Source organism: Zalophus californianus, chromosome 17, assembly GCF_009762305.2.
Source record: "Zalophus californianus isolate mZalCal1 chromosome 17, mZalCal1.pri.v2, whole genome shotgun sequence".
NCBI lineage: Eukaryota > Metazoa > Chordata > Mammalia > Carnivora > Otariidae > Zalophus > Zalophus californianus.
Window position 1 is genome coordinate 57,689,711 of NC_045611.1, and position 26,705 is coordinate 57,716,415.

At 43.8% G+C, this 26,705-nt stretch overlaps 1 protein-coding gene across 1 annotated transcript; it reads right to left on the reverse strand.

Annotated features, from left to right (window-relative positions):
• Positions 1–1,137: 1,137 nt before the first annotated feature.
• NLRP13 (NLR family pyrin domain containing 13) lies at positions 1,138–25,486 on the reverse strand. The gene is given in 12 exon segments (XM_035724923.1): positions 1,138–1,173; positions 1,175–1,227; positions 1,230–1,312; positions 4,858–5,028; positions 5,661–5,831; positions 9,233–9,403; positions 11,145–11,312; positions 12,713–12,871; positions 15,146–15,665; positions 15,668–16,735; positions 21,488–21,558; positions 25,182–25,486. Coding segments are annotated over 12 exon segments (2,976 nt in total).
• Between the last annotated feature and the right edge of the window lie 1,219 nt (positions 25,487–26,705).

Below are 26,705 nucleotides of genomic sequence, written 5' to 3' on the forward strand. Positions count from 1 at the left end.
CATTTACACTTGACTCTTAGAAAGGACCCCCTCTCCTGCAATTCCTGCAGCTCCCCCTTCACTATGTCGTACAACTCTTTCTTGAGCCTGCAAGAAAGAGAGAGAGAATGCTTTTAAATATGCATTGTTTTAGATGTGAAGTTGGTAATATAAAGTCCTGAATGTATAGCTTTTGATCAACTTCCCAAAGTAGGCAAGCTTCCTTGGAATCCAAGAGGATTTCTGTTAAAACGTGCCTAGTTTAAAGTCTTTCTCCAGGGTGCGAGGGGGGGGAACCCACTGCTTACCTTTCTGACCTCATCTCCAGAACACTGAATAAGGTGGAGAGTGTTCTAACGAAATGCTCTATTTCAATGCCTGGAAGGGGCAATACAGAGCTTGGTAATCCAACCTTGGGGCCTTTACACATGCTACTCCAATACTAAGTATTCCTTAGAATACTCTACACTTTGTCTCTTGTCACTGTCCATGTTCCCCTCCTGATACATGGACTCCTCCTTCTGGCCTCCTTGGGACTCAAGACCAACGTCACCACGTCAGACATGCCTTCTGTTATCACCCTGATCACCCTTGTTTTTCTACTACAACCCAGAGTTTCCTTCATAGAGTTCATGACAACACTGCTTTTATACATCTCAGATTTGTCATCTCCCTGAGGAGAATGCAGAGCCATGAAGGCAAGGCCCACGACCATGAGTTTTCTGCTATCTACCACGGCATGCTTGTCAGCCTTGAAAGGGATGTCATTGAGTGAATGTCTGTTAAGTGAAACATTGAGTAGGTACAAGAATGAGAAAAATGAGGGGACTCCTCAACTACCCAAATGTCTGTGGGACTATGCTGCCTAGTATGGTCATCACTACCCATTGGCCGTTTCAGTCATTCAAACTGAGAAAGGTCAAAAATTCAGTTCCTGGGGTGCACAAACCCCCTTTCAAGTGCCCAGTTACCACATGCTGCTGCTGGCTACTGTACTGGACAACAGATATAAACTGTTTCCATCATTACCATAGGTTCTGCTGGCCAGCACTGCTCTAGGAAATCGAATGCAGGCTGAACCCAATGCTTGCTTTAAAACATCAACCAACCCATCCCCCTCTCTCAGCTAGTGCTTCCTAGTATAAAAGTCACGGGGGATTACCCAAGTTTCTGTAGTTTGCACGTTGATTTTTTTCAAGGCCTTCCACAGTATGCTGATTCCACTGGGCTCCAAGTCATTCTGCAAAAGTTCAGGTTAACCAGGCTTTTACTGCTTCCAAGGACTGAGGAGAGATGCTGGCAGCAAGCAGGCGTCAGATTGCATTTCTCCAACCTAGGAGTGGGTGGGAAGGAAGTGTGAAAGATGGTCCTCTAAGATTGAGAAGTTAGAAGTGATACCAGATCTAGGAAAAAGTATGTGGTTAAAACAAACTGGCTTACAGTGGAAAGCTTACCACACACTGGACACTTCTCCAAATGCTTACACATAACTCATTAATCCATATACCAATCCTATAAAAGGTAGCCAAAATCTTAAATTCCATTTGCCAGCTGAGGAAACAGAACATTAGCCTGCCCAACTGTGAAAGAAACAATGTTCATAAAAAGTGGATGTGATTTGGGGCACCTGGGTGTCTCAGTCATTACGCATCTGCCTTTGGCTCAGGTCATGATCCCGGGGTCCTGGAATGGAGCCCTGCATTGGGCTCCCTGCTCGGCAGGAGGCCTGCTTCTCCCTCTCCCACTCCCCCTGCTGTTTTCCCTCTTTGTCAAATAAATAAAATCTTAAAAAGTGGATGTGATTTTATTTATAAGGTCCTTGAAAGGACTAAAATAAGATTACAACCCCTTCCCTACACTTTCATCTTGTTTCTAAATTCAACAGAACAAAATCTATTTGTAGTAGCTAGCCAACCACATGTTCAAAGACAAAAGTTCTAGTGTTATATCAGTTTAAGTTAGTAGAAATTTCCATATAAGCCTATAAAGAAATGTGACAGGTATCTATACATGAAAATTTTGATAAACAAGTCAGGAAATGACAGATGTTGGCGAGGGTGCAGAGAAAGGGGAACCCTCCTACTTGGTGGGAATGCAAACTGGTGCAGCCACTCTGGAAAATAGTATGGAAGTTCCTCAAAAAGTTGAAAATAGGCTACTGTATGACCCAGCAATTGCACTACTGGGTATACCCCAAAGATACAAATGTAGTAATCCAAAGGGGTACGTGCACCCCAACGTTTATAGCAGCAACGTCCACAATAGGCAAACTATGGAAAGAGCCAAGATGTCCATCAACAGATGAATGGATAAAGATGTGGTATATATATTCAATGGAACATTATGCAGCCATCAAAAGGAATGAAATCTTGCCATTTGCAACAATGTGGATGGAACTAGACAGTATTATGCCAAGCAAAATAAGTCAATCAGGGAAAGACAAGTATTATATGATCTCACTGATGTGAGGAATTCTTAATTTCAGGAAACAAACTGAGGGTTGCTGGAGTGGTGGGGGGGTGGGAGGGATGGGGTGGCTGGGTGATAGACATTGGGGAGGGTATGTGCTATGGTGAGTGCTGTGAATTGTGTAGGACTGATGAATCACAGACCTGTACCTCTGAAACAAATACATCATATGTTAAAAAAAAGATAGTAGGAAGGGAAAAATGAAAGCGGGGAATTGGAGAGGGAAACGAACCATGAGAGACTATGGACTCTGAGAAACAGGGTTTTAGAGGGGAGGGTGGAGGGGGTATGGGTTAGCCCGGTGATGGGTATTAAAGAGGGTACGTACTGCATGGAGCACTGGGTGTTATAGCAAACAATGAATCATGGAACACTACATCAAAAACTAATGATGTGTTGTATGGTGATTAACATAACATAATAAAACAACATTTAAAAAAAAGGTAAAAAAAAAAAAAACAGTAAAGGGAAAGAATGTTTCCTTAGGTTGGAAGAAGTTGGGTAGGATCCAGAGAATGCTTCAAGGTAAAGGCACTATTTGGTAGACAGGAAGGGGATGACATGAGAAAAATGGGCTCCAACATCACCCAAGTGCGTCCTGTCTCTGGTCTAGCGCCACCTGCAGGGCTTTTACCACTGTTATATATGGTTGACCGCGATCATGTACTTTTTTTTTTTTTTTTAAAGATTTTATTATTTATTTGAGAGAGAGAGAGAATGAGAGAGCATGAGAGGGAAGAGGGTCAGAGGGAGAAGCAAACTCCCCGCTGAGCAGGGAGCCAGATGCGGGACTCGATCCTGGGACTCCAGGATCATGACCTGAGCCGAAGGCAGTCGCTTAACCAACTGAGCCACCCAGGCGCCCTCGATCATGTACTTTTAATAGTATTCCCTTGGTCATCTAGGCCAATGTTTCTCAATGAGGGGTGATCTTTCCCCCACAGGGGAAACCGAGCAATGTCTGCAGACTAGGGAGGCGCTATTGGCATCTGGAGGATGGAAGCCAGGGATGCTGCTCAGCATTGTATGTTACATAGGACAGCCCACAGCCAAGGATTACCCAGCCCAAGGTGTAAGTAGTGCTGAGGTTGAGAAACCCTGGTCTGATGGTAAAGATGGAAGCCTGTGAGCCCAAATAAGACACTCAGGTGCCTGCTTTAAAGCTACAACATTGGCGGAGCACCTGGGTGGCTCAGTTAAGCATCTGCCTTTGGCTCAGGTCATGATCCCAGAGTCTTGGGATGGAGCCCTGAATCAGGTTCCCTGCTCAGCAAGGGGTCTCCTTCTCCCTCTGCCCCTCCCCCTGTTCATGCTTTCTCTGTCTTCTTCTCTCAAATAAAAAAATCTTTTAAAAAATCATTAAAACTACAACATTGGAGAGTAAAACGGAGTGAAAGTGAACTGAATATCAGACAGGCATTCGTCACTAGAGACAATGCAATAACGGTTGCAAACATTTTATTCATTCTACATCCAGGGAGAAGCACCTAGCAAGTGAGGGCTTAAAACCAGACCAGCATTCTTTTTAAGGCACAAATAGGACCCGGAATTACTTGCATAAATCTGACAGCTTTTCCTTTACCTACAGGATAAAGAATATTGCACCTCAAGATACTTCTTGAAGGACAGGAATGTGGTGAGAAAAAAAAAAACCCAGCAACTTCTGACTTATTTCACTTATGGGCATAATGTCCTCAAGGTCCATCCACTTAATGCAAATGGCAGGATTTCCACAAAGAAAGAAATACTGTATGATTTCTAAGCATTTTGTGAGAATGAGTAGAATCACCACCTATGTGAAAAATAGCTATCCTGTAAGCCACACTTAACCAAGACTCCTATTATTTGAGTCCAAACCATCTTAGTTTGCTGAACAAACACATCACCTTATGGCTAAAACCAGACTTCCCCTTAGATAGAAAAGACTCTGGGGTGGGAAACATGGTGCACCAGCCCCCCACCTACTATCCAAAAGGTACTAACTGAAACAAAGAATACTTCCAATACACCAAGGAGGGGGTAACTGGAATGAACTTCTGTCTCTGAACTTGAGCCTTACCATTAAGCAGAAGATATAGTTTTTAAAGATTTTATCTATTCATTTGAGACACAGAGATACAGAGAGAGAGCATGAGCAGGGGGAGAAGCAGAGGGAGATGGAGAATGAGGTTCCCCGCTGAGCCAGGAGCCCGACATGGGGCTCGATCCCAGGACCCTGGGATCATGACCTGAGCTGAAGGCAGACGCTTAACCATCTGAGCCACCCAGGCGCCCTAAGCAGAAGAGATTTTTAACAAGAGAACTTTGTCATTTGTTCCTTTCTTGAACCCTCAGGTGACCGCATATTATTCCCTCTGGATGCAACAGTAGAGATGGGGGCTCCCCACAAAGAGAACAGCGTCAACTCACCCAAGTGTGTTCAGTGCACAATTCAGATCTTTTAGAACCTCACACAGGTGTTTCACTCCATCATCCCGAACACCGTTGTTCCCAAGATCCAAAATTTTCATATTATGATTATGCCTGAGGGCATTAGCAAGCTCCTGACAGCCCTCTGCGGTTAAAGAACAACTTGACAAACTGCAAAATAAACAGAAAGGGAAAAACAATAACCCCCGAATCCTTGGGCTTTGCTCTATCTACACCAGCCCATATCACATTCTTCCAAGGAAAAGAGAGATGCCAAAGCCAGACTTCTCATTCTGAGCCCTGGGAAGAGGAGGGTGCTGGTCAGGAGGTCTGAGTACACTATCTACCCGGCAGAAAGGAAGTAGACAGGACAATGCAGCTCCTTCCCCATGCCATCTATGGGGAGCTTGCACCTGGTTTCCTCTGGACTTGACCCCATGCACTTTTCCCCTTTGCTGATTTGCTTTTTCTCCTTTCACTGTAATAAATCACAGCCACAAATCTGACTCCGTGCCAAGTTCTTGAAGTCCTCTGTGAATCATCAGACCCACAGAGTGGTCTTGGGAACCGCCAACACACATTGTGGTTGGTCCTCAGCAGTCATCCCAGTACCCCCCCACCCCCAACCATAGGTACCCCCACCCATCCCCACCTACCCCCCTCCAATAGAACCTGAAGCTCCTCTAGGTGAGCAATCATGTCTACACCCAGGACTCCAGGCCCATCTGGAACTCAGGCATTTGCAAATTAATTCACATGCTCTCTTCCCATCCTCTGAAGGACAGAGGGGCAATGGAACTCACTCCAGGTTCTGTAGGCTGCAGTCCGGACGACTCAGGGCCTTACACAGAAACTTCACTCCCTCATCTTGCAGGTTATTCCTCTTCAGGTTCAGATGTGTCAAACTCTTGTTCTCAAGGAGAGCATCTGACAAGTACCTGCAACTGGGTACATCGAGCTGGCAGAACCAGAGCCTACGGGGCAAGAGCCACAGAGACAGATGCTCAGGAAAGCAGCCCAAAACAAGGCCCATGGGGACACAAGCCTCAGGCCCTGCCTCTGAGTTCAACCATGGTGTCCCCCTGAACCCCAATCCAGGATATGCTGAGTATCTGTGCTTATCCTTTCCCAGATTTATGCAATGCGCACAGCAAGAACATGCTTGTTATTAGTGGCGGCTTCAAAAAAAAAAAAAAAAAGAGCCAATAGAAGGATGATGATCGGGGCACCTGGATGGCTCAGTCGGGTAAGCCTCCTGCTCTTGATTTCAGCTCATGACTTCAGGGTCCTGGGATTGAGCCCCACGCTGGGCTCCACGCTTAGCAGAGAGTCTGCTTGAGGATGCTCTCTCTCCCTCTCCCTCTCCCTGTGCCCCTCTCCTTGCTCTCTCTCAAATAAATAAGTCTTTAAAAATAAAGGGATGATGATCAAAGAATATCAAGTTTCAGTAATGCAAGAGAAGTTCTGAAGATCTACAACATCACTTATAGCTAACAATACGTATTGTGTACTTTAAGTTCTCTAACATTTAGAATTTTCTATGTATTTAAATATTCTATGTTAAGTGATATCACAAAAAATTTAATAAAAAAGGGGGAAGAGGAAACTTTGGAAAGTGATGGATATGTATATGGCCTTAATGGTGGTGATGATCTCATGGGTGTGTACTTCTCCCCTAACTCACCGACTTGTATAGTAAAAATGTGCGACTTCTCACAGGTCAGAAGTTTAATGTGAGAATATTTTTAAATATTTTTTAAAGATTTTATTTATTTATTAGAGAGCGAGCGAGCGAGCAACAGCATGAGAGGGGAGAGAATCAGAGGGAGAAGCAGGCTCCCTACTGAGCTGGGAGCCTGGCGTGGGACTTGATCCCAGGACTCCGGGATCATGACCTGAGCCGAAGGCAGTCGCTTAACCAACTGAGCCACCCAGGCACCCTGTGAGAATTTTTTTTTTAACTTTAAGTAAAAATAAAAAATAAACAGAAGGGAAAACACTTTAAATGACCTTGAGGCAGCTGGGGATGAACCCAAGGCTTTGAAGCCAGTTAGACATGGATTCAAATGCTGTTCAGCCATTACTGACTTGTCAGGCATGTTGCTTTATTCCCTCCAGCCTTCATTTCTTGCTAAGCTGGAGATTATAATGGTCCCTCATGGCATTGTTGATGATCCCATGAGCCATGACGTGCAGTGCTTGAAACAGCACTTGGCAAGTGTGCAATACAAGTTGTAGGAGATATAGAATATAGAGAGATTATATAAGCTTTAGATATATATATAATATGTATACTATATATTATATATATAAAATGCTTAGGCATTATATAATAGACATGTTATATATACATGATTTATATTATTGAGTAACATGAATTATATAGATTACATATATGATTTATATTATTTTATATTTTGTTATATAGTCATGTATCTATTAAATACATATAATTATAGATGAATACCCAACTTTTACATCCACATGGATGGGACTGGAGGAGATGATGCTAAGTGAAATAAGTCAAGCAGAGAAAGTCAATTATCCTATGGTTTCACTTATTTGTGGAACATAAGGAATAGCAAGGAGGACATTAGGAGAAGGAAGGGAAAAATGAACGGGGGGAATCGGAGGGAGCGATGAACCATGAGAGACTATGGACTCTGAGAAACCAACTGAGGGTTTTGGAGTGGAGGGGGGTGGGGGGGATGAATTGGTCCGGTGGTGGGTATTATAGGAGGGCACGTACTGCTTGGAGCACTGGGTGTTATATGAAAACAATGAATTTTGGATCACTACATCAAAAACTAATGATGTATGGTGACTAACCTAATAAAATAAAATTTAAGAAATATAATTATATATTAAAGTATATTGCTCTAAGCATAATTATAACATTATTATATCTATTGTTAATATAACCTGTAAGTTATATATAATATTAGTTCATATTACATATGTATTAATTAGCTATTAATATTATGGTTCTTTGAGGCTCAGTGTTGAGTGCTAACCTGTTGGTCTGTAGCTCAGATTCTATGGTCTTTCACCATTTACCCCCTTGGAGGGGCCTCAAGACCCTTGGCCTTTTAAACCTTTTATATTTACTTGAACAGTATCCAATTCCAGGAAAACCCATCTCTCCATCTATTCCACACCTGCCCCAGAGCAGCAGATTGTAGCTAAAGTAGAAATCACCTACAAAATCACACTTGGCACCTACCATTGCCAGTGGATTCATCCCCACCCAGCAATCCCCTTGAAACCTACAGTCCTACATACATCTGCTCAGGTCACATCTCTATGTGGTTGATTAATAGGCATCTCACACTCCCATGTCCCAGACCAAACCCCTCACATCCAAACCTCATCATCCTCCCCGGTCTTCCCCCTGTCAGAAAATGGTACCACCTTTCACCCAGCTGCCCAGCCCATCACCTGGCGATGTTTTGGTTCTTTCCTTCCTAAACCACACTAATGAATCAGCAAGTCCTACTGGCTCTACCATCAAGTATACCCTGAAATCTTACCACCTCACTCTGGCCAATTCACTGTCGTTCTCTTGCCTGATCTACAGGCACTTGTTTCTGTTCTTATTTTTGCTTCCATTATAGTCCATCCTTCAAGAGCAGCCTGAGTAATCTTTCAGAGTATGTCCCTGTACAAACTCCAGTCCTCAGACAATGTTTTCACCTCCAAACAAAACCGATTCCTTCACTGCTGGGGCATAGTCCTGCCTCTCCAGCTTCATCTTCATCAGTCATCCCACTCACTCCTGTTACCCCAGTCTTACTAGTTGTCTTGCTGTTCCTGCAATGCCCTATGCTCACTCCAGCCTCGGGGCCTCTGCATGTGGCTTCTTTAGTCAATGTCTTGTAGCTTTAGTGTCACCTCCTCCAATTGGTTGATGAGAGAAGACCTTACTAGGAAACCAACTACCACTCCTGTCTACTCATTCCACTTTGTTTTTCTTCTTAGCTGAACTCCTAGTTTTTGTTTTTTGTTTTTTTTGGTATCTCACTCATAAAACTACATCCTCCACACAGGCGGGTGTCTATTTTATCCCTGACCCCAACCTTGGTGCCCAGCTCTGTATCTAGAGATAGGAGCTCAGATTATTAGTTGACCAGGCCATAATTTCCTGGTATCCTTGTTAAAATTGAATTCCTTGGCACAACCCCCAGGGACTGATTCAACAAATCTGGGGTGCTACTCAGAACCTATGTTTAGAATGGTGCCTACCACATGGAGTAATTGCTCAACACATGTTAGTATTCAACGATATAAATGGGTCCCAAATGAAGGACCCATTGTTTTCCTCCATGCCTACTCCCAAGGAGAGTCACTTCCAGAAATAGAACCAAGAGGAACTTACACCAGTCTCTCTAAGGCGCACTCGGGATGAGTCAGGGAAGCACAGAGGAGCCTCATGCCATCATCTTGGAGTGGATTAAATCCCAGGCACAGTCGAATTGTCCTCTGGATGCTGGTAAGGTACAATGCCAGATCCTGATAGATGGCCGCTGACAGGTTGCATTTCTCCAGGCTGTAGAAGGTACAAGTGCAGTGTGAGCCCCAGCTATGCCCACTTTCTCTTTCTTTCTCAAACTCCCAATCCCTTGGGCCACACATCTGGGACCCCAACATCATCAAAAGATTAAACTGGATAAAGGAGAAAAAGGTGGGTCAGGGTAAGGCTTCTCAATTTCAGCCATACTGACCTTTGGGCTAGATCATTCTTTGTGATGCCGGTGTGTGGGGGGTGGGGAGCGGGGGTCCCCCAATGCTGCACTGAAGCATATTGATCATACCTGGTCCCCACCTACTAGATGCCAGTAGCATCCTCCCCTCCCAGTGGTGAGAACCAAGTAAGTGTCCAGACATTGCCAAATGTCCCTTGGAGGACAAGATCACCCCCAGTTTAAAACCACTGGGTTTTCCCTGCTCACTGGAGAGTCTGCCTCTCCCTTTCCACCCCCGCTGCTGCTCTCTCTCTCTCTAATTATTTTTTTAATCTTTTTGACATGGGACATTTTTTCTTCATTTTTATTTATATATATTTTATTATGTTAAGTTATCCACCATACAGTACATATTAGTTTTTGATGTAGTGTTCAATAAAATCCTTTTTTAAAAAATATGGGGCGCCTGGGTGGCTCAGTCAGTAAAGCATCTGCCTTCAGCTCAGGTCATGATCTCAGGGTCCTGGGATCCAGCCCCGACCATGCTCAGCGGGGAGTCTGCTTCTCCCTCTGCCCCTTCCCCGCTCCCCTCCCTGCTTGTGTTCCCTCTTTCTCTCTAATAAATAAAATCTTTAAGCACTGGGTGTTATATGCAACCGATAAATTATTGAACACTACATCTGAAACTAATGATGTTCTCTATGTTGGCTAATTGAATATAAATTTTAAAATATTAAAATATTAAAAAATAAATAAAAAAACACTGATTTTAGGGGAGGCTGGCAGGTGAGTCTCCCACAGTCGAGGTGACGGCAAAGCTGGCTGAGATGGAGCCCTAAGGACATAGTGAAAAAGAGTGAAGATAGGGAATGTGTCAGCAGGGTAGGTAACTACAAGAGGGGGATCCCCAAGGCTCTCCCAGACATGATCCCACTGCCACCCCACCCTGCCACTTAACCCTGCAAAGACACTATTTTGACAAGATAGGAAGACTTACGACAGCTCCTTCAGGGAAGACTTTGACATCCCAGAGGGCCCCTGCAGACTTTTTACCTCAATACTGGAGAGATCGTTGTCCCCCAGGCTAAGGAAGCTCACACTCGAGTTCTTGCTGAGCTCCAGAAAGAGATGACGACACATCAGAGGGGTGAGGCCACACGATTCCAACCTACCAAAGGGACCCCAAGACAGGCAGTTACTCACAGGAAGAGGGGTCTTCATTTGGAGGCCCCCTTGTTCCACAAATAAAAGCTTATGTCTCCTTGTTCCTCCTCATCTCCCCAGGCAGGATGGCCTGAAGTCAATGCTACTCAGAGAGTGGCCCAGCACCACCTTGGAGCCTGTTAGAAATGCTAGCTATCAGGCCCCCCAGCAGCCCTGCTGGGTCTCAGGGTGTGGGTTCCAGGACCCTGCATTTTAACACACGCCCTCGGGTGGGTCTGGTGGACATTAAATAATGTGAAGCACTGCATTGTACCCAAGCACTTCTTCCCTTTGCTCATCTTTCTCTACATCCTTTTGCTGCCGTGCTGAGTCCCATCCTCCCAATGCATCACTGAACCTGGGGGTGACCTTGAGGACAGATCTGGAAAAACAGAGACTTACCACAGATACTGGAGGTTGCAGGCTGAATGCCTTAAGGTTTTAAAGATCATCGTAGACACGGGAACTCCCAGGTGGTTTGAGCTCAAGTTCAGATGGGTCAGCCTTTTGTTACCGTGTAGGACAAGGACAAGCTCCTTCAGAATCCTCACAGGAGTTACTGATCTGCATCTGAGAAAGAGAGGAAGTGAGGAGGCTGGCCTCATGGGAGTACTTCATCTTGCCTTTCTACCACACACACGCACACACATACACATGCACACTCATGTACGCCCTCCCTCAAGGATATACATTTATAAGAGGGACCCCGAAATTGAAGCTCAGTTGGATGGATTAAATCAGGAATCAATCCCCTTCCCCACCAAGTCTGCATAAGAGACCCTGGAGCTGCCTGCTCTTCTGGGCAGGGGGCAACCCCCCACACCAACCCAGAAAGTTCTGATGAGAACACCTCTCCTCTTGTTTTTTCTTAATTCTGTTTCTCCTCACTTTAGGACTAAGCAATAAGACCAAAACAGAGGGGAGGGAGGGAGGATGAAAAAGCCATCTCCTAATAAAAGATGTTTAAGGCTGCCTCCTGGGGGTTTGATTCAGCTCACAATACACTGAAGTTTGAGGACAATCATTACTGCCAAATCTGCTCTTAACTCACTGAATCAGTGCAAACATCTGATATTCAGACCTCAAGGTGGCACTGCATTGCAGAGGGACAGTAAGGCAGAATTAGTTGGTGTGGACTCCAGAGCATCCAACCCAACGCCTTCTCCAAGTGTAAGAGTCATTCAGTCTGTCCTCAGTCAGGTAGCTCTTACTGGCTTCTCTTTCAATGGCCACCTCCATTATTCCCTACCTTCAAGCCAGATTTGGCACCCTGTGATCTCTGTTTACATCATGTGAGAGGTTTCAGTCCAAAATGATGCTTCAGCTCCAATGCGTAGGTCTTTATTCAGAAAACTTTTAGATAGGAGAGGGCCTTCTGCTTTCCCTATCCAACAACACAAAGCCTCCTCTTCCACACCCGGGGTCCCTGAACAGATTTCCTCCTGCTTTGGGAGATCTCACTGTCTCATACACTACTCTGGTCATTTAAGTTCATTTCTCCAACACTGTAAGCTCCATGAAGGCAGGAATTGTCCATTCTGTTAATGGCTATAACCTCAGAATGGAGAAGAGATGCTCATTAGATATCCATTGAATGAACAAACTCTTTACCACAAACTACCCACCTTTCCTTAAGACTCAACACTTCACATGGATTCTACATAAACTCTGGCTCTCCTCAAGTGCTTTGTCCCGATCACATCCTACAAGTTTTCTACTCCTTCATATTCAGCTCAAAACAGCAGATTCACTCAGAGGTCTTATGAAAATTAGTTTGTCTACCTGTACGTCTCATACAAGATGACTCATGACAGTACCAGGTCTTTGCCTCAATTCATACAAACATGTTTATTTTATTATCCCGAGCACCTGAGCTTACTTTCTGGAAAATAGATACTCACTGCAATAATCAAGAGAAAAATGTTGGATTATTCTCTGATGGAATTTTTCAAATTGTGTGTCACACTTACATCAGTTTTTGGAGCTTGCACCTTGGATTTCTCAGCTCATAACAGAGTTTCTTCATTGAAGAAGTGTTAAGCTTGCTATCACTCAGGTCCAGCTCACTCACATTCCCATTGCAAAACATGGAGCAAATATCCTGCCACTGGTGTCTCTTGGAATGCAGACTTGTCATTTATGAGAGAAAGAAGTGTTACTAAAGTGAACCTCAACCAATGCCCAGAGTGTGGTCTACAGGGGACAAAAAGAGACCCATTGGAAATGAAGGAATTTGCTAGAGTGCTGGGCAGGAAAACTGTGATCCCAAAAGTATAGTTCTTAAAGTCACAGACGTTTTATTCCAACAATCCTCAACCAGGCTTTTCAGAGGAAAGCAACTGCATAAGTGAGGTGAGGTGGCAATTGGTTTAATCCTTACATGTTCAGACTTCAAGTCAAACAGACTTAAGATAAATTCAGAGCTGCACTACCTATGATTTAATCTCTGTGCTCCAATTGTCTATCTCTAAATGTACATAATAAAACTTAACCCTCATAGGATTTTGATTTAAAAAAATGTTTATGCAAATATTTAGAACTTAGGAGGGTTCTATATATACAATGGAATATTACTCAGCCATCAGAAAAGATGAATACCTACCATTTGCATCGACATGGATGGAACTGGAGGGGATGACGCCAAGTGAGATAAGTCAAGCAGAGAAAGACAATTATCATATGGTTTCCCTCCTATGTGGAACATGAGGAATAGTGTGGGAGACCACAGGGGAAGGGAGGGAAACCTGAAGGGGAAGAAATCAGAGATGGAGACAAACCATGAGAGACTCTGGACTCCAGGAAACAAACTGATGGTTACAGAAGGGAGGGGGTGAGGGGGGTCGGGTAACCAGGTGATGGGTATTGAGGGTGGCACATGTGACGAGCACTGGGTGTTATACGCAACTAATGAATCATTGAACACTACATCAAAAACTAATGATGTACTATATGTTGGCTAACTGAACATAATAAAAAATTCTATTTAGTATTTCCTTAATGTGGTAGGCTGTCAACATTTACAAGAGTAAAAGAGCATCCAAGTCATGAATTAAACTTTTTATCTCCAATGAAGAAAGTAAAACAAACACATTAAAGCACCTAAGGATATAAGGTTCTACATGGTGAGCCCAGAATTATTGCATTGGTTAGTTGTTTCTAACCTTAGTGTATTTGTATTTGTGTGTGTGTACACATGCCCATGTATTCATGTTTAACATCCCAGTTAATTCTGAGATACAGACAGAATTAAAAACCACTTAGGAAAAGAAACTGTACTGTAGAGAAACAGGGACTGACCTTCACATCAGAAGGTCTGTTATTGCCATTAAGGAAGACATGAAATCTCCTTCAGCCTTAGGGTGATTATGTGTAAGGTGAGGAATGGTGTTGATGGAGTATTAATCCTTACAATAAATGGTATTATCCTTGGGAAAACATTTAGTAGTAAGGACACTTACTCATGTAACCCAACAGTGAATGCTACCTAAGTCCCCTATTTAGGTTTTAGGGAATCTAAGACTGGACAAACGTCAGCCAAGATATATTGAACTTTTTATGACTCTGAGACCCTGAGACCAAACATCTTACTAATATTCCAATCTGGATGAACACAAAGAGATTAGTCTTCTCAGAATTTCTATTTGTACAACCAAAATTGAACTGGTATTTTTTGTAGGTCTGAGGGTTAAACAAGAAAGGATGTGTGAACACATAGCAGCCCCTGTCTCATGGGAGGAGTTTAGAAAACACCCTTAGGGCCTGAAATAATTAGAACACTGAGATCTCTTTACCTCTTAGGCTGCAAGTCCACAGTGTCAGCAATGGGAGAAGGTCATAGGGTAAGACCCAAAAGTAGTTTAAGTATTTCTGGGATTCTTCTTCCCGGAGACAAAGGGACAAACTCTTCATGACAAACCTCAGGATATAGTTGACACCATTGGACGCACCCCCACCCCAACTCATGCTCAAAGGAGGGGCACCAGCATTTTGAGCTCTGGAGCTCTGGAAGAGAGCTGGACATCGATCCAAGCTGAGCTGCTTAGTGGCCACACTGACATAAGCAAATTGTTTTTATTCAGTTTTCTCATCTACGAATGGCAATAACACTCCACCCTCCATTCAACAATGGGCATCAGTCGGATATAAGGAGAGGTCTTAGCACAATGTCTGGCACATACATCTTCACTATTCGGGGCCTGAGATAGAAGCTCTACCTCGAAGTAGATCAATGGAAGTAGCCAAGGAATCCTATATGACACCTAAAGGGAAATGGTCTCCTGGGTTGGAGTGACCTAGAAGGTTTGGTCGATCATAACCAATGATAAAACAATAACATATCCCCAGTTCTTCATGGAAGAACTTGGGCAGAGCCTGGGAAGAAACCTGGGAGGGAAATGGTTTGCATTACTACCTCCAAAGTCTCCACGTTGAAAGTCAATTCCGTTTGAGGGATGGGAACGGTGATAGAAAGCCTTAGCTTACTTAACTTTCGACAGTGCTTTAGGCAAAATGAAGAAACTTGGAGTTGTAGATTCCCAAAAATATCAAGGTCTGCTTCAAGGAGATGACTCAAAATCTGCCTTACAAAGTCTTCCTCCTGAGTCTCATATAAGCACTCAAAAAAGTGTTGGAATTCAAAACGGTTGGAGAAAATGTCATAACTTTCTAATTCCTCTGCCCATTCTAATAATTCATCCATTATCCTGCGACTCACTTTACAATGCAAAGTAGCTTCCAGTTCTGCTAAGTTTCTTTTTAAAAGACCAAAGAAAAAAAGAGCCATCTGATTCCAATACAAGTTTGTGTCAGCCAAAGCATCATTCAGTAGCACCTTCATCTCTTCATGCTTTGCAGGACTGCCAACGGACCCTTTTGTCCCACCAAGTGCATAGAATATGGCCCCCCAAAACACCTGGAAACTCTGGTGAAAGTAACACACGCCTCCCAGTCCCTGACCTTTCGGAGAATATTCAAGCTGAGGAGAGAATCAATGAGAGGTGCTTCCAGGCACTTGTGTTTGAGGTCCTCTTTTGCAAATGTGAAATTCCCAAACCACATCCCCTCTGCAGCCAGAGAGCAGAGGGCTCTCCACTGCTCTGGCCAGTTCTGGTCTGACAAACTCACCTCTGCTTTGGCAAACAAGCTGGAGAAAAAGTGGACGTACAGACTGGTGGTGGTCTGGGTGCTTAGCTGGAAACAAGGATTTCTTGCCATCTGCTGCTTCAGGCAGGAACACACGGTCCAGCACACCATGGGGGCAGAGCAGAAATAAAACAGGTTTTCATTTTTTCTTACCCAACGCAAGATTTTCTTAGCTTCGTTTTGGTCACCAAAGTACCTGATGAAATACTCCTCCCTGTCTCCCTCTGTGAACCCTAAGATTTGTATAAACCATGGATTCAGTAACAACTTTTTAAGATCCTTGGTTCTATACTCCTTGGTTGTGATCAGTAAGGTAGCCATGGGAACCAATTCTTTCCTCAATAAGTAGAGCAGGATTCTGTTGACTGGGAGTCGCTGATACCAGTCTGTACATGGTGGGCTGTTGTCCAAGTTGGAGGGCAGGTCCATTTCCTCAAAGCCATCAATGACAAACAGAAGCCTCTCAGGGTGACTCATGAGCTCTTCAGTGGGGGGCTGGGAGTCAGGCCAGTCCCAGGAAAGCAAGGCAGCAAATGTGGTATCCTTCATCTCTTTAAGTTTATGGCAACTGATAAAGAAAACATAGGAGAACCTCTGCTGAAAGAGAAAGCCCTCTGTCCAATGCAGCATGGCCTTCATTGCCAGGGTGGTCTTCCCGACCCCTGCTACTCCCTCTAAGACTATTGTCTGTGGCTGGGCTCCAGTCCTGTTAGGATACAGGAGGCTCTTCAGTTCTTCATGTTCCTTCTCCGTCACATTGCGGAGATATATATGGCCTTCAGGCCAAGGCATGTTGTCCCACAGCATCAATATTTTAGCCTTCATCTTCTCTCTGTATCTTCTTCTGTGAACTAAGACAGAGAAGTGAGGCAAAACAGAACACAACAATGGTCAGAATGAATTTTGGCCTTAGGAATAGTCAGTTTTTATATAAAACCTTAAACAAGACAATAAGTTCTACCTTCAAGGGTCTAACTTTTGGAAGGAGCAGCGTGGTGGTACAAAGTAGCAAAGGTAGCAGAATAGCTCAAGGATATACAAAAAATACGGAGAACATAAGAGAGACTGAGAATGCCCTTTGGAGGAGGAGGGGAAGGGATCTGTAGAGGCTTCTGCAGGAGAGTTAACACCATAATCACGAGAAGCTGCCAGTCCAAGATGTAGAAAGAGGATTTTAGGCAGGGTGAAGAGCTAGCACAAAGGCCCTGAGACAGGAATAAGAACATTCTAGAGCAGAGTGAGCAAAGTGCCTGACAGGGGGTCTCAACTGTGGGGAAGGGCTGGTCATGGGTATCTTTGTTCTGAAGGCCAAGAGATGAAAAGCCACAATCTCCATATTTAAAAGGTCACTGTTGCTTAGAGAGGGGATGATGTTGGAAGAAAGGAGCAAGGAGCCCACTTATTAAGCTGCTTCTGTTGTCTAAGTGAAGGTAGGTAGGGTTGGTCAAACATATCCATTGATAACACAATAGCAACAACAATAGGTCCCTGGTTCTTTGTGGAAACACTTGAGCAGAGCCTGTGAAGAACTAGAGCATAGTATTGAAAATAGGATGAATGAACTTAGGGTATATACTGAGAGTAGAACCAGTAGTATTACTAATGATTTCTAATAACGAGGGTGTGGGGAATGCTAAAGAAAATAGAGTTGTACATGCATTCTAGGTTTGTGGCTTAAATATCTTAGTGGATGGTTCTTTTTAATACACACACACACATGCAGTTTCTGGTATAAAGAACAGGAGAGTGGGAATACCAAAGGCCTGCCTTTGCATTTTCTTTAAGGTTTAGAACTGATGCTTAGGGCTGCAATGCTTTGTGGACACATCAAATTCTTCGAACCTCGGTTCCCTTTTAAGTTCCAAATAAGCAGGAAAGAATGGAAAAGCATTTTTCTTTTACTCACCAGAAGGGCAAAGTCATTTTCTGGAGGTGGGGCCCTTTCTGTTCAGATTATCAAAGGTCTCTGAAGGCTGGCATTCCTCAAATATTCAACCTCACAGAGCTTTACCCCATCTCCAAACAAGGACTGTTCTGGATTGATTAAACCCCAAAACTTGATCACGCAGCCTTTAAGAAATGGATCTTATGGACCAAAGGTGGGACACTCGTGTGGGACCTTCTTCCTCAGAACCAGGTAACCCATCTCCCCCTGCCTCTGTTCTCTCCCACACAACAAGAGCTGGAGAACATGTGGGTCTACACTCAGGTGGCAGCTATAGCACGGATACCTTTCCCCCCGACCCCGCCCCAGCCAAGTGGAGAAACAGTCTTGCCATCCAGAAGATGTAAAGCAGAACACAAACACAGCACATGTCATTTTGAAAGACAAAAACCGCATGAGGAGGAATACTTGCCATCTACGGGACAGACCAAAAGGTCATTCATTTTCTATATGCAATGTGCTCTTACAAGTCAATAAAGAATAGAGCAAGCACCCAAAAGAAGAGGGAAGAACAAACAGTCACTTTGCAAGAAATAAACAGGCTAAAAGCAATTACAGTTTTCAACTCACTCACACAACAAATGCAAACCAAGTATTAAATCAGGGCAGTATTTTTATCAAGGCGGCAATTTTTTTAAAGAATCTGTTGATAACAGGACAGTAAAACACCTGAAGTATCAGGAGAGACATAACTTGATACAGTCTTTTAGAAGATCAATTTAGCTGCCTCAAAGTTTAGATTCTGTATGTGCTTTGATCCGGGAGTTCTAGTTTAGGCACATCTTCTGCAGAAATACTTGCGGATGGACACAATAGGTCATGGATGTTTATCAAATATTGTTTTTTTTTTTTAAAGATTTTATTTATTTGACAGAGAGAGAGAGAGACAGCCAGAGAGGGAACACAAGCAGGGGGAGTGGAGGAGGGAGAAGCAGGCTTCCCACCGAGCAGGGAGCCCGATGAGGGACTTGATCCCGGGACCCCGGGATCATGACCTGAACTGAAGGCAGACGCTTAATGACTGAGCCACCCAGGCGCCCCTCAAATATTGTTTAATATGCACATACCCAGAAGCCCAAGTTTCTACCAATAGGACAGGGTAAGCTACAGGCCATGACATAATAAGTAGCTATTAAAATGTGAAGCTGATAGGTTTGTATAATGATGTGATCAAGGTATCAAATGACAAGAATTACAAACTGATATATAATCTAATTCATGAAGAAAAGCTGGAAGAACACACACCAAATTTTTGAGCTTGCTACCTTTGTAGAATTAATTGGCTATATAGGAGAAACTTTAAAATATTAAGCACATTGTACCATTTATATTTGCTTGTATAATCACTTTAACCAAGAAACAGGTAACTCTGGGAACCAAAAAGTGCTCCAAAAGTTGGAAAAAAAATTCAAAAGGTATTACATTTTAAAAGGAGACATCGAGTTAAAAAGTTTCGATATTATAAATATTATCGATGAAATAGGCTTTGTGGATGGTATGATGGAAAGTTGAAGTAATCTTTCAAATGGTTTTAACAAAAACAGATGGTAGCATGGGATTAAAAAGTTATGATTGGGGGAATGGGTAAAATGGATGAAGGAGGGATACAGGCTTCCAGTTATGGAGTCACAGGAATAAAAGACACAGCACAGGGAATATAGTCAATGATATTGTAATAGCAATGTAATGGGCGGATGGCAATAACAAAGTGAGCACAGCATAATGTATAAACTTGTTGAATCTCTAAGTTGTACATCTAAAACTAATGTACATTGTGTCAACTATACACAATTAAAAAAAGTCAATTTTGTGAAAAAAAAAAAAGTTATGATCTAATTGTTAGTCCCAGGAAACACAACACCTAATTAGAGTTGTAGAGAAAGAACAGAGAAGGAATGATTAATGCCAAAAAGATAACAAGACTATTTGAGAGCAGAAGAGCACTTTTTACATTTAAATGTCCTGCTTAGTATCCAACCTAATCAAGAGGGTAAGGACCACAAACCTAGATACCCTGTGACATTTCAGAACACAGGGATGGAGGACTCCACAAGTTCTCATAGTGTAAAAGATAGGTCATGGGTCATATAAAATGTAAAAAAAAAAAAATCACGTTATCAAGATTTATCAACACTGGGCACCAGAGGACATTGGAACACCAGAAACATTGAGGGAGAAGGACTTTCAAGCTGGACAATTACACCCAAGCCATTCATCAATGGTGCACTAGAGAAATTATCAGGCAAGCTCTCAAGGAAATTTCCTCATATTGACTTTTCTAACTTATCATAAAATGGGTCCCCTGAAACAGCAGTGAGAAAGACAGATGGACATAGAAGTTAGGGCAAAGTGGGGGTGGGGGGGCAACAACATTTGAGAGTAGAAAATAGAATTCGAGATTAAATCAAGTCCCAGGATGAGAAATATGTGGCAACTGATACAGACTAGGGAAGGATGTTCAGCTTCAGGAAACTGTCTAGAAACAGTGATGAGGGACCTGATGGATTGCTTGTTACATCTGATTACATTATACTTCCCAAAGAATTTGGAGATAATTGCATGGAAAGTTTAAAAAGCAATTATTAACTCAAACAAAAACAGGCAATGATTCCCCCAAAAAGGTATATACAGTGGGCTGAACAGTGCCCCCCCAAAATATATGTTGACATCCTAATCCCCAGAACCTTGTGTAGCAAATATAAGGACCTTGAGGAGAAGAACTTATCCTGTATTGCCCTAGAGGCAGTCAAATATATTCTCACAAGAGACAGAATTCTGACACATAAGAGGCGGCGGCCATGTGACCAGAGATAGAAACTGGAGGGATGCAGCCACAAATCCAGGAATGCCACCAGAAGCCCGATCAACAAGAAAGAGGCTCTCTGCAAACCCCAGGAGGAAGCATGACACTGCCGACACCGTGATTTTGGACTAATCCAGAACTGTGAGGGAGTAAACATCTGTTATTTAAGCCACTCAGTTTGTGGAAATTTATTATGGCAGCCCTAGAAAAGAAATATAGCTTGTATTCCTGATGTATCATGTGGCTCAGCATTGATTTATATCCATGATACTGAAAATTGATTGCTTCACAAAAATAATTGGAGATATTTAACTACCATGATAACTGATTGAAAAACCAAGAGGTTACAGTGTATGTTAATCTCTTTTGAGCAAGAGTGGCATATAGTTGCTTCTACAGAACAGAACTCAAGGGTTGAGTAATGGATTGAGGTTTTTCATTACAAGTTTTAGGTTTCCATGATATTTTCTGGATTATACACCAGTACATATATTTGAGAAAACCAAATCTGTTCCATAGCTGCATGTATTACTTTGTCAACCTGAAAATCTCCAACAGTCAACTGGTACAAAAAAAAAAAAAAAAAATACAGTTACCTATTAATGCAAAGTACAAAGTCCAGAAAGAGACACTGGTATCTAAGAGCAGAGAGTGGAGTCAGAGAAATTATCCAGTTTATAGTAACTTATTATTCAATAAGCAGCAGTGCAAGAACAGGTTGGGAATTGTATAATTTCCTGCATGCTATCAACCGAAGAAAATTTCAGAGGTGGTGGCGATTATAGACCCAATAAAATGGATGCCCCATCAAGCCATTTGTCACCACATTTTTCCACCATAAAGTAGCATACAAACCTTTTTCTTCTTCTTCTGGCATCTCTTCTTCTCTTGGTTTGGATCTTGGGGTACCCATGCTTGTGCCATCTCTGAAACAAACAGTGATGGTGGGATATTGAGATACCCAGGCTGAAAATGGCCAATGATGGATGCTCTCCACAGAGCTAAGTATTGCTCTGACAGGCTTGAGACTGAAGAGACAAAAGAATCACATTCTCCAGCCCCATCAACTCAAGTACTTTGGACCCAGCCATGCCTTGTCAGGAATGCTCTCTCCCATACTCATGTGGTTCACCACCTCACCTCTGAGTCTTTGCTCAAATTTTAGCTCAATGGTGCTGGGCAGTCTTGATTAGTATTTCACTTGATCACTGGGCACACATTCAAGACTCTCCCCATTCAACTTTCTCTTTCCATTGCATTTGTCACCTCCTAACACACTATGTAGTGTATGTATTTCTTAGGCTCAGTACCTCTCTTCCCACCACACTGAAGGAGGGACACAAATGGCTAGCCTCTGTTTGCCTACTTATCCCAAGTACGCAGGACAACACCCAGCACATAGAAACCACTCTACTATCTCTGGATACCAGAATACCATGGGAATAAAAGCACCAAGAATTGGGTTCTAACTCAAGCCTCCCTCTATATATTTCACAAAACCACTCTGAATGCCCCATTCCTCATGAGCTAAAGGGCCCCTTCCATGTCTAACTCACACAGCAATAACTCCTATTCCACTGGCCACTGCTTAGCTGCTATAGGCCAATGCCCCATAAGGGATAATAGCTCTAACAGAGACATGGCTCTAATGTTTATAATTCCATTGGTTGTCAAGGTTTGCAGGACTTGATCTGGGTAGCCAGCTGGGTCCTGGGCTTCCTCCTCATGCCCCGTGTTCCTTTGAAGAGCTACTACCCATCACTCTCCACTATGGTGAGCTTGGCCAATATAATCCCAATTCTGTGGAGCCCCACAGAGCCTACCTGTAGGGCCTGTCCAGGGCTAGGCCAGCTCACCTAGGATCAGGGGACCTGAACGGGAAATCTTATGTGCATAGCGCAGTAAGCTAAGATCATCCCTCATCACTAGCTCCATTTCACAACATGACACATTGCATTCCTCTGTTGCACATAAGCCCAGTGATGGGATACCTCCAGATTATAGCCTTGCTGCCACAATCTATATCTAGATACATTAAATTGAAGGCTCTAGATCTAGCTGGGGCCACTTATCAAAAGAGTCAACACAACAGCCTAGAATTTAAGTCCCATTTTCCTTAAAAAAAAAAAAATCCCAATTCAGACTTCCCTTTGTCTGCCTAGGAAAGCCTGTTGAATCACAGATTCACCTACCCAAAATCTGTTGACATAGTCTTGGGTAGGGCGGAAAGTATATGCCATAAGATGACAAAGGCATTCCCAGTTCTGATACTGTCCCTCTGGCATTGTCTCAAACTAGCACCTGGAATCCAGAAAAAACTACCCCAAAGATAAATGAATGTGTGAGAACTTTCTCTGAGCCCAGCATCTTCTAAGCATTTCCTTCTAGAAACTCAGAGGTAGGTACAGCTGGCCAGGTTTTCAAGAAGAGAGAACAGGGGCCCAGGGGTAAGTCATTTGCCCAGGGTTACAGTTGGTTAGGTGGGCCAACCTTTGAATCCAGGCACTCTGACACCAAACCTGAGCTCCTAAATCCAGGGCCCCCAAAAGATAGCACACATGTGCCCGCAAACACACACGCATTCACATACAACAGCATCATTCAAGCACAGAGACTCTTGTTATGCCATATTTCCTAGAAGATGGAGCCAAGGGGGGAGTAGAAGCCATCCTGACCCCCTGGACCTTTATATCATCACTCATGTTGCCAGGAAGATGATGTGGTCTAGGGCTTTTTCCTGCTGGCAAGTTATCCTCCATATGCTACACCCCCTCAGAAGGCCAAGTGGGAATCAAGTAAGGACCAGGAAGAATGGGCTTCTTCAATGTGCCAGGTCTGGCTCTACAGCCTTCATACAGGACCAGTGGCTAGAAAGGATGTTCTTCCTTTAATGGCATTCTCCTCTGTGCAAATGCCTCCCTCTGGGATCGTCAGTCTAAAACAGGATTTAAGGATTCTAGGTTCCATTCTCTAATTCTCTGTTCAACACCTGCCTATTCTACACAAGAGTAAATGAGGGATTTCAAATGAAGGAGGAAGATGGGGGGAGAGGGAATGGAGAAAGGATGGCAGGTAGACAGGGAAATCTAGTTCCCACCCCATCCTCCTGCTCACCAAAAGATACAGTGAGCCTGAATTTCCATAGACTCAGTCTCCAATGTGGGAGGTATCATGTTGCCAGCTCCCATCCCTACTGCTTAGAACTTATGCCCTCATTCGGGGCAAGAGAAGCAGTATACAGTCAAGCACAGAGCCTCTGGACACCTACTACCTGGGTTCAAGTCACCAGCTCTGTGACCTTGGGCAACTCACTTGAGCTCTGGGCCCCAGTTTTCTTGTCTACAAAAGTGGAACAAGAGGACCTCCTTATGAGTGTAGTAAAGACTACATACAAACACAGGAGGCATCAGGATCAATGCCTGGCTCATAACAGGTACCAGTAAAAGTTAGGATGATTTTGTACTGGTCTCAGAGACAACTGGTTCTGCCATAAAGTGGTATATGCACTCCTAAGGCTCACTGCAGAGAGAAAACTGGATAAATACCACATGGGTTTTTATATTATAGGAAAATGGAATCAGTGATACATTCAGAAAAATGATAGCAACAAAAACAGTAGCACAGTCCCACACTTGCTAACTAGTTATGAAACACATCACTACCACAATAAATACCACACAATACAACAGCACACCAGACGCAATGCCACCACAAACAGAGCATGCACATTACAAGAAAAAAAAAAAAAGCGCCTGACGTTTACTTGAGGGTGTAGCAAGTGTTACAGCTTGTGAGGTTTTGTGAAGTAGAAAGAGCGATCTAAAATCAGAAAGTTTTGGGTGGGTGTGGCTCGTGCTAGGGTAGCTGATAAATATTTGAGGTGTGTGTATGCACCCGTACATTTTGTATATTCCTTCATGGCTTGGCTCAGCTGGGGGCAGTTTTTTGTTTTGTTGGCATTTACCTAGTGTTTCCCTTGTAGGAAAAAGAATCCTGCATAAGCAAACATGAAATTCCTGTTATACTCAAATCACTCCCTAATACTACAGCTGCCTTGGAAGAAATCTGTATTTTCTTCTTTTAAATTTAAATTCAATTAGCCAGCTTAAAGTACATTAGTTTCAGATGTACTATTCAATAAGTCATCAGTTGTGTGTAACACCCAGCGCCCATCACATCATGTGCCCTCCTTAATTCTCATCACCCAGTTACCCCACCCTCCCACCCACTCCCTTCCAGGAGGAAGTCTGTATTTTCAAAAGAAGGTTTGCAACACAACTGAGCGTACCTCACATTTTCCTCCTTTTTGCTTTGAGTCACCATTCCCTCCCAGGCTAGAGCTCTGAATTTTCGTAGCCTTTATACCTTTAACCCGAAACTCTCATAGCCCAGCAGGGAGATTTTTTTAAGGGTAGGTAGAATTTTGGCACGACCCCATAAAAATCCAGCCACCATCTCCTTGTTCCCCTGCACACCAGGCAGATGCCCCTCTGTCCCTCCACCCCCATCCATCCATTCATCCGTCCCTCCCTCCCTCCCGTGGACCCACTCAGCATTCAACGTTGCTCTAACTTCCACACACAATGAAGTCAGATTCATGTTCTCAAAGATGCTGAGGGTCACTTCCCATATCTGCCTTTCTGAAAAGTATTCACCCAACAGACCTAACAGATTAATGGGATTACTGGCTTTCAAATTTGCCCAGGGGATCTTCTGGAAGTTCCCAAGCAGCAGCTCTGGGGACTGGAGGCACAGCTTGAATTCCTCCAGCTGAGGTTGATCCAGGCCAATCAGGTAAGACAGCAGCTTATTACAGGAACCATTGTCAAAAGAGACGTTCACGGAGGGGCTCATCTTGCCCAACACACAAGATTTCTAGCTCTGCCCGGGAATTGCTACATCCACAGAACCTGTAGAGAATAGAGTTGAAACCATGAGCCAGGATTTCTCCTCCTCCAAAAACAAATCTACACACTTGTTCTACTTTCTCCCAGTAGCACATCCTGCTACCTGTGTCTGCACACTTCTCTCTCTCTCTACAGTGCAAGAATGTAAACTCCCTCGGCTGTCTGTTGTGGGCTGCACCACCAGTACCTAGAGCAGCACCTGGTACATGAAGAGGAAAGAGCGATACTGAACACTTACTCTATACTATGATTGGTCACCTCATTGCATTCTCTAAGACAGCAGTGACACACAGGTATGTCAATTATCTCGATTGTATAAAAGTGACAATGAAATGACATCTTTGAGTTGCTATAAAGAAAAAATGGGGGGAACGATGGAGGAGTAGGGGACCCTATTCCAACTGGCCCCGGAATTGAGCTGGATATCTACCAGACCACTGTGAACACCCACAAAATCAGCCTGAGACGTAAGAAGATAGATCTGGATCTCTACAAACAGAATATCTCAAGTGGTTGGTTTCGAGGTAAATTGGGGAGCCGTGATTCCTCAGGCAGATATCAGAAGACAAATGGAAGGAGGAGGGAGCCCGCCCATAGGGATCCTACACCACAGGAGAGTGATAGCCTCCCACCTGGGGACCAGGCACAGACTCGCAGACCAGTAGCAACGGGAAAAGGACTTTAGGACAGACCGCCCGGATGGAAACCCAGAGTGGGGCCGCGTGTGTGAACTGGGGGTGGTTGGGAGTTTTAGAAGCACAAAGGGCTGAGACATGTCCCAATCTAGAGGTGAGAACTGGGAGCACTGCTGAGGGACACACAACCCAGGATGCTGCAGTTTATAGCAGCACGGACAGAAATGGTGACAGTGTGGCCTGGAGAGCTCACTGAAGAACAGACTGAGATCTCTCTGCTCTGAAGCAGAGGATTGGAAACGGTCTCTTCTGCTCTCTCAGAAGAGATGGTGAAAGCCAGAAAGCCACAAGGGAAAGACACTAGAGAACAAAAGCCCCCCCCCCAAAAATATGTGCCCATCCCCTGCCACAGGGTTGCCAACTCTGCCCAAACAGGGTTGCCTGAGTAACAGTGAGGCAGGACCCTCCCCCAGAAGACAGGCTGGGAAACCAAAAGGCCAGAACCCTAACGTCCCTAGAAAACAGGTGCAT